Raw genomic sequence first — 9655 nt, forward strand, 5'->3', positions numbered from 1 at the left:
ATTAATAGAATTATTAGTAATATTTTTTCTCTTATAAATATATGATACGGAGTTTGTTCCATATCAGAATGTACAGAACTACTTCCTTCTTTTTAACAGGAATATAATATTTGACTGCATGGTTATACTATAATTTATTCAACTAATCCATTACTGATGGAAGATTAGTTTCTTCCAGTTTTGTGTATTTTATAAATACAGGGCTTGCAATGAACATCATTATACATTTGTCATTTTGTACATGTGTGAATATCTCTGATAAATGTTTAGCAGTAATCAAAGGATGTGCGTATTTTAAATTTTGATAGATAAGGCCTTACATAGAGGCAGCAACAATTTATACACCTATCGTGAATATATTGCCAGTGCCTGTTTTCTCACACCCTTAACTAATTATAATCCCAAAAGGTGAAAAATGATACCTTGTTATATTTTGAAAATGTGTATTTCTCTTATATTGAGGGTTGTTGAGTATGTTTTTATATGTTTAGAGGACATTTTTTTCCTTAACCTGTTCAAATCCTTTGCCTATTTTCTATTAGTTCATAGATCTTTTTCTCTACTTGATTTTAAATACTATCTAATGATATCTGTCTATATAGTAAAGAAATTAGAAACCGTGTCTGGGATAGTGGTTCTCAAAGTGTGGTTCCTTGACGAGCAACATCAGCATTACCTAAGAACTTGTAAGAAATGCATATTCTCAGGCCTTTTACGGGACCTAATACCAGAAATTGAGCAATTTGTGATTTCAGAAGCCTTCCAAGTGACTACGATGTACTCAAAAGTTTGAGAACCACTGATCAATTTTAGGAGTTGAAATTTGTTTCCCCCAATTTGTCTTTTTTTTCTCCCTGATTTCATCTGTAAATATTTCAGTTTGTATCTTTAAAAGATATCTCAAACATCACCACAATACTCTTATCACACAGTGTTCTGTATCTATCTGGTATAGAAATTCCCGATTATCTCATAAAATATTTTTATGATTTCTTAAAATCAGGATCCAAATGAGCTTCATGTATTGCATTTGTTGGTATGTCTTTTCAGTCTCTTTTATTCTACAGCTTTCTTCTTCCCTTTTTGTTCTTCTTACAGTTTATTCAGGGTTCCCACATTCTGGATTTGGCTAATTGCATACCCACAGTGTATTTTAACATAGTCTGTGCTCCTTGTATCCTGTAAATTGGTAGTTAGATTTAGAGGTTTGATGAGATACAGTTATGAATTTTCACTAAGGATATTTCCTAGGTGGTGATGTACTCCTGCTTGATGGTATGTAATGTGTAGTCTCCTTTTTTCTAGTACCAACCATTGATGATGATTGTCTAGATCAGTGTTTCCCTACCTTTTTTCATTGTCACTTTCTTACTTTTTTTTTTTATTGATCACACCCTCACTTTGAAATTTTAAGACCACAGACAACTGTGTATCTCTTTTTGTATTGTGGCCCCTTAAGAGAACACAAACCATTGTAATATTTAAGATATTTTACCCCTAAGAATTCATTTTTACCCCCTTTCAGGAAATATTACCCCCGTTGAGAATGCATAGCCTAAGTCTGTCATTTTAATAAGTGTTTCAAATGGTGGCATTCTAATACTTATATTTACCACTCATTATTCATTTGTTAGCTGTAGTATTTCTATAAAGAGAATTTCTTCTCATCAATTATTTATTTATCCTGGGTATAATACAAGCAGAAAAGTGCTTAACTCTTTCTGTATATTTATTAATTTTAAAAAGTTAGGTGGTTCCCTAGAATCCTTTCTATAAACTTTCCACATTTCTTGCCATTTTTTTCTGTAGGGTTGTTGATCTTTTTCTCCTTTACTTTTAGCAGCTCTTTTTATATTATGGATGTTAACTCTTTGCCTATAATGTAAATTGCAAGTAATTTCAATAGTTTGTTACTTGCTTTTTCTTTTTTTTACTTCATGTAGGTTGTTTTAGGTAAGCAAAAATTCTTGTTGTGTTGTTATTTTTTATATAGCTGAATTTATCAGTATTTTCTTTCATCTTCTAGGATTCTATCATAGAGAAATCTTCCCAAAAATTATTTTTAAAAATTTTTCAATATATTCTTCCAGTACATTAGTGGTTATATTTCTATGTTTAACTCCTAATCTATGTAAAGCTTCCTTTAGTGTAAGGAGTAAGATGGGGACTCGACCTAATTGTTTCCAGATAATTATTGATGTTTTTTATGGTATGCTAATCAGTCATGCCATTTACTGTCATTGTGCCAGTCTATTTTTGGGGTTTGGGAGATGGCATAGGTCATATGTCTGTAAACTTACTGTGGGAACTATACCTCACTCTGTGCTTTGCTAAGAACTATTCATAATCCTTTCATTGCAGAACTACTATTACCAAGTGCTACCTAGCTGCTGCCAATAGGACAACTGTTTCTTTAAAAAGTAATTGTTCAGACTACTCTTTCTGTTATTGGTGGCCAGTTTATTTGGAATAAAACAACTTCCAATGAAAACAGCTAAAGATGTTAGTTAAAATGTAAATCACCTTAAAACCTTCAAAGAACTGACAAGATAACGAGGAGCTATCCAGCCAATTTGTGAAAGAAAATGGGCATCTAGGGGGGCATTGTGCCAAAGCTGCTTTTTGCCCTGAAGGCATTTTTCCTTTGGGTAAACTTGACCTTTGTTTATGGCTTTCTCTTGGAGCACAAGGGACAGACAAGACCCAGCATTTGCCAAAGGAGGATAGTCCAACGCATGCTGCTAAAGCTATAAATTAAGCTCCAAAAAATATCTGCTGCGGATTTGTGTGGAAATGGAGACCTCACTTCTGGTTTTAAGTTTTGATAGCACAGGAGTATATAAAGCAGCTTGATATTATTATTCAAATAGCATTAATTGTCCAAATGACTTTACCACAATGTAAGTTTCACATTACGTTATGCTGCTTTTGCCTTATAATTTTAGGTTGAATTCATTAGGTAACAGTATTGAGTCTTCAGTAGAAGCTAATTTCCAAATCCATTCAGTGTTTAATAATATCACTAGAACCTGGGAGACAGAGGTTGCAATGAGCTGAGATCGCGCCACTGCACTCCAGCCTGGGAAACAGAGCCAGACTCCATCTCAAAAGAAACAGAGAGAGAGAAAGAGAGAGAGAGAGAGGCAATTCTTCATAATTCAGAAAAATTTCAGTCTTGGTTCTGAGATCAGAAAATCAATAAAACTTTACCACTGCTAAGCCATTTAACTGCTGTGTTAGCACAAGTCAGGATTTTCTACTTCTGTATCTGGAAAAAATTCACAGAACTGACAGTGGTTAGTTAAATCCACAGGAGCAAATGAAGTTCACCATTAACGCTATTGGTTAAAAAAACAAGAGACAGTCTTATTTTTTTCTTCGCTAAGTATGTGCTAAAGAATAATACAGGCCGGGCGCGGTGGCTCAAGCCTGTAATCCCAGCACTTTGGGAGGCCGAGACGGGTGGATCACTCCTGGCTAACACGGTGAAACCCCATCTCTACTAAAAATACAAAAAACTAGCCAGGCGAGGTGGCGGGCGCCTGTAGTCCCAGCTACTCAGGAGGCTGAGGCAGGAGAATGGCGTAAACCCGGGAGGCGGAGGTTGCAGTGAGCTAAGATCCGGCCACTGCACTCCAGCCTGGGCGACAGAGCGAGACTCCGTCTCAAAAAAAAATAAAAAATAAAAAAATAAAGAATAATACAATGAATATGCACAGGCTTTAAACCCCTTACATTTTCATAATCTGTAAATTTCTTTAAGCCATTTTTTTCTATACATATTTTTTCCCACCATCAGTTAGTTATAATTCATCTTAACAGATTCCAATTTAGGTTGTATTGAATTAGTGTTTTCTCAATGATTTTGAAAATATTCTTGTCTGTAGTCGTTTCGTGCAGACTATTCGTAAAAGCAAATTCTTGTCACTTCACACTTGGCATTGATTCCTCAAATAAACAATTGAGTAGTATCTGTAACATCTGTTAACCCATCAAGAATCAAGGAAAACCACTCAAAATTATTTATCTTGTTTTTAAATTAATTATTGGTAGTGTTCCCAATATTCTCAACTTTTGGAGCAACTGTTCTCATGGAAAGGCTATAACAGTCTTAAGTCTGTTTTCTCTGGACAAGTTTCTGAAGCTGCTGCAATTCAAAATGATTTACCATTTTCATTACCAATAAGTAGCTTTCCTTGCTTGGCTAACAGATCAACCACTCAGAAACTTACTTCTCTTGCAACCTCATTGTATTTTTAAATTTGTAAATAAATTCTGTCATAAGATATTCTGTTTTAAATTTTCCAATTTTTCTGAGCTTACCTGTGAGTTGGAAAAATTGTGATGAGTGCTTAGTCTGATAATTTATATTTGTATCCTTTTAGCACAGCTACAGTGTCATTGCATAATAAACCTAATGCTTTGCCATCTAATTCAGTAACAGTATAGCCCATGCTCAATTGTACCTTAAAAATGTAACATTCTAAGTCCCGTATGAATATACATTAGTAAACAAAAATAATAACAAAATGTCACTATATGGTAATACAGATAGCCCTCAAAATTTTGTCAAGTTGTAACTGTGTCACTGAAAATTGTAATGTACTGAGGAGCAGTCCAAAGGGATGAGAGTGTATCATCTCTTTTCCAATATCTCAACTCTGCCTCTGTAGTGTGATATAAAGACAGTATGTAAGCCATAGACAATACGTTAAAAAAACAAAAACAAAACAACAAAGAAACAGGACTGAGTGTGGTGGCTCATGCCTGTAATCCCAGCACTTTGGGAGACTGAGGCATGTGGATCACATGAGGCCAGAAGTTCCAGACCAGCTTGGCCAACATGGCAAAACCCTGTCTCTGCTAAAAATACAAAAATAAGCCAGGTATGGTAGCACACGCTTGTAATCCCAGCTACTCAGGAGGGTGAGGCACGAGAATCGCTTGAACCTGGGAGGCGGAGGTTGCAGTGAACTAAGATTGCACCAGCACTCCAGCCTGGGCGACAAAGTGAGACTCTGTCTCAAAAAAACAAAACAAAACAAAACAAAAAACAAAAAACCAAATAAGTATACACCTATAATTCCGTGAAACTTTATTTACAGACACAGAAAGTAGAATTTCAAATAATTTTCTTGTGTTTCAAAATTTTATTAAAACATTTTTTTCAACCATTTAAAAATGTAAAAATTATTCTTAGCTTTCAGACTGTACAAAAATAGGTAGCAGGCCTGGTTTGGCCCACAGGACATGGTTTGCTGTCCCCTGTGGTAAGAGCGTAGAATGTCACCAGCAAATATCATATTTAATGTTGAAGTAGTGAAGATTTTCCTTTGAAATCAGGAAAAAGTTATGCTCATTTTCACCATTCTGTTCAGCTATAGACTAGAAATCTTGGTCAATATAGTAAGGCCAAATGTGTATATGTATAGCATGTATATGTATGTGTATATATATGTATGCATACACACACACACACACACACAGAGATTGGAAGGGAAAAAACAACTGCCATTCTCAGTTGGTTTTATATATATATATATATATATATATATATGATGTGTTTATATATATACAGGAAAATTCAAAGGAAAATAAGACGAATTACTGGAATTGAAAAGAGAGTTTAGCAGATTTCCTGGATATGAAAACAATATACAAAAATAATTTTTCCTGTAAACTAGTAGCAATTTTAAAAATATAATCAAAGCATTTAGAAAATCTACTTAGTTTTGGTGATCTTTTTCTAATGTCTTGGGGTAGATGCCTATTCATTAAATTGTAGCCTTTGTTTATTTATAATGTAGTTATTCCTTGCTATTTTTGGGGAGATTAGTTCCAGGACCCCCTGCAGATATCATAATCCGTGGATGTTCAAGTCCATTATATAAAATTATATATAATTTGAACATCCTCCAAAATACAGTTACTCCTTGAACAACACAGGTTTGAACTGCATGGGTCCACTTACAGGTGGATTTTCTTCCACCTCTGCCACCCTGAGATCGTAAGACAAGCCTCTCCTCTTCCTCCTCCTCAGCCTACACAATGTGAAGATGATGAGGATGTAGACTTTTATGATGATCCACTTCTACTTAATGAATAACAATTTTATTTTCTCTTCCTTATGATTTTCTCAATTATGTTTTCTGTAGCTTACTTTATTGTAAGTATGCAGTATTAGTACATATAATACACAAAAGTATGTGTTAAACAACTGTTTGTGTTATTGATAAGACTTCCAGTCAACAGTAGGCTATTAGTAGTTAAGTGTTTGGAGAGTCAAATGTTAGACATGGCTTTTTGATAGCATGGAGATTGGTGCCTCTAACTGTTGCATTATTCAAGGGTCAACTGTACTTTAAATCTCTAGATTACTTACCTAATACAGTGTAAGTGCTGTGTAAATAGTTGTTATACCATATTGTTTAGGGAATAATGACAAGAAAAAAAAGTCTGTACATGTTCAGTACAAATGCAGCCATCATAGGCCTAACTACATTTTCCATCCATGGTTGGTTGAATTTGTAGTTACAGAACCCATGGATACAGAGGGCCAACTGTATATGCATTTAAAGCTCCCAAAAGTTCCTCCTAAGTACTGTTTCAGCTGTATTTCACAAGTTTTGATTTTAAGCAGTTTTATAACTTACTTCAAAATAGTAACAAATCATTAAGAGTTCATCTTTGTCTTTTAGATTATAATATGGAAGTATAATTCTTAATTTTCAAACAATGGGTATCTTCTAGTTATCTTTTTTGTTGTTGATTTCTAGTATTGTGGATTCTGAATTTGGATAGTTTTACACTAGATAGTACACTAGACTGTATGTACATAAGGATATATACATGTGTGTCTACACACACACAGTCTCTCCCTTTGGTCAGGATAGAAACTACCTACCTAAAAGTGAAAGAATCAATGTTACTGCATTGTTTAAAAATGCATTGTATTGGCTGGGTGCGGTGGCTCACACCTGTAATCCCAGCACTTTGGGAGGCCAAGGTGGGTGGATCACCTGAGGTTGGGAGTTCGAGACTAGCCTGACCAACATGGAGAAACCCCATCTCTACTGCAAATACAAAATTAGCCAGATGTGGTGAGATGCATGCCTGTAATCCCAGCTACTTGGGAGGCTGAGGCAGCAGAATCGCTTGAACCTGGCAGGCAGAGGTTGCAGTGAGCCAAGATCACACCATGCACTCCAGCCTGGACAACAGGAACAAAACTCCGTCTCAAAAAAAAAAAAAAAAAAAAATGCAGTGTATCACACTACAGATGCAGAGTTGAGATGTTGGGAAGGAGATGGTACACGCACATCATTTTGCACTGCTCCTGAGCTCATTACAAATTTCAATGACACAGTTTCAACTTGGCAGAATTTTGAGTGCTATGTGCATTACCATATGGTGACATTATTATTTATCACCAGTGCATACCCATCATGTTGAAATAAGAGGAAAAAGATAAAATTGGACTTAGAATGTTACATTTTTAAGGCACAATGGGGTATGGACTTTACTGGTTTTCAATTAGGTGGCAAAACATTGTGTTTATTATGCAGTGACACTATAGCTGTGCTAAAAGGATACCAAAATGTAGCCAGGTTGGGTGGCACATTCCTGTAGTCCCAGCTTCTCGGGAGGCTGAGGCTAGAGGATCGCTTGAGCCCGCAGGGTCAAGGTTATAGTAAGCTATGATCATGCCACTGCACTCCAGCCTGAGTGACAGAGTGACATGATGTCGCCAAAAAAATTAAAAGCAAAAGATTCTATCAACTCCTGTCATTTAAGCATGAACAGTTCCCATTTTCATAGTTAAGAATTTCTTGCTGCAAAACAGATAGTTAAGATATCTAGATTTATCTTAATTAAGATGAGATTACTATTTTAACCAAAATATTTTTATTAAAGTATGCATTAGCTAACTATTCTTTTTTATTTTTAAAATTAAATTTTACAGGATATGGAGCCTAGTAGATCATGCATTAATAGCAAGGTGTAATATGGAAGAACCAATTCGTTGTGCAGCTGTCAATGCAGATGGAATCCATCTTGCCCTTGGAATGAAGGATGGCTCATTCACTGTACTTAGAGTAAGGTATGGTATTAGGGTAGAAATAGAAACACATAGTAATTTTCTCTTCAGTGATACAGAATATATAATGCTTTTTGTTTTTATCCATTTATCCTTTTCTCTTCCCCTTCTGATTAATGTATCTATTTCAGATATTAATTTCATGAAGTATAAAAATATATTTATAAAAATAGCTTTGTCTGAAAAACTCAGAAACCTTGGTTTGGGGGGTTAAGAATGCTTAATAGATTAATGGCTAAAATTTTGAGCTATAAAATTTGGGTCCCAACTACTTTTTCCTGTTAGTATAGATTTTTAGTAATGATCCCTTGCCATTTAACAAGCTGAGGCTGTTAAAATGGGTTAATTTTGTTGTTGTTACTGTTGTTATTATTATTTACAGCTTTATGCTTTAAAAAATGCTTCCATCTCTTCTTTTGTTTGAGTAATTAGCAAAATTTAAAGAATTTGGTAAAGCAGTTAACATTTTGTATTGAATTATAGATAGATAAATTCAATTGAATTCTATGCAACCAGTAAGAAATTGCTGTAGATCCACACATATTCACAGGATAAGTACTTATGAAGTCTTTCTCCTCTACCTCAGTGAATGGTAAGATCCTTCGCTCAGTTGCTCAGTTCAAGAACTATTAACACAGTTCTCTCTTTTGCTTCCCCTATGTAGTTAATTCAAGAGTTCTGGAGTGTCTACTTCCAAAGTAGCTCTCAAATTAATCTCCTTCCTTCTGTTCTCACCATTGTACTCTTGTGTAGGCTTCTGTCATCTACTAACTGGATTGGTGGAACAGCCTCGTAGCTGATCTTCTTACCTCCTGTTGTGCTTCCCTCAAGACCCTTCTTCACTCCACAGTGATGGTGATTCCTTTTAAAACATGTTTCTGTGCTCTCCTCTTATTTCTAAAGTATGATAAAGGCTTTGTACTGTCCTTAGGATGAAGCTCATAATCCTTCATATGGTATATAGTGCCCATCTTTCCAGCCTATTTCTCAGTACCCCAGTTTCTTTCATCTATAGGAAACTCCTTTCCTATATTACCGTGCCATATAGTATATCTTCAAAACTTATTCACTCATCCTAACTGAAGCTTTGTACTCTTTAACCAACATCTCCCCATTAGGACAGATACATTATGTTTTCTTGTACTTCTGAGCTTCTACACATGCTGATTCCCCTTTCTGAGACTGGTTTTTATAATGAGATATGCTGAGACTTTTCTCTTAAATTAACATTGTTTATTGTGGTAAAATATACAAACTTCACTTTTCAAACATTTTTAAATGTAAAATCCAGTGCCATAGAGTACATTCACATGGTTGTGCAACCATCACCACCCTCTAGCTTCAGAACTTTTTCATCTTCCCAAATGGAAACTCTGTACCCAGTAAAAAAATAATTCCCAGGGGGCGGAGCAAGATGGCCGAATAGGAGCAGCTCCAGTCTCCAACTCCCAGGGCGAGTGACACAGAAGACCGGTGATTTCTGCATTTTCAACTGAGGTACTGGGGTCATCTCACTAGGGAGTGCCGGACAATCGGTGCTGGTCAGCTGCTGCAGCC

The 9655-nt window shown here is 35.5% G+C and overlaps 1 protein-coding gene across 1 annotated transcript in view; it reads left to right on the top strand.

Annotated features, from left to right (window-relative positions):
• EML5 (echinoderm microtubule associated protein like 5) overlaps positions 1-9655 on the top strand; it is a 200798-nt gene that overhangs the window by 66741 nt on the left and 124402 nt on the right. The window contains exon 9 of the mRNA XM_011949800.1: positions 7964-8101. Within this exon, the coding sequence (XP_011805190.1) occupies positions 7964-8101 (138 nt within the window). The remainder of the gene's footprint in view (positions 1-7963; positions 8102-9655) is intronic.

The sequence above is a fragment of the Colobus angolensis genome, unplaced genomic scaffold, assembly GCF_000951035.1.
Source record: "Colobus angolensis palliatus isolate OR3802 unplaced genomic scaffold, Cang.pa_1.0 Scaffold3, whole genome shotgun sequence".
NCBI lineage: Eukaryota > Metazoa > Chordata > Mammalia > Primates > Cercopithecidae > Colobus > Colobus angolensis.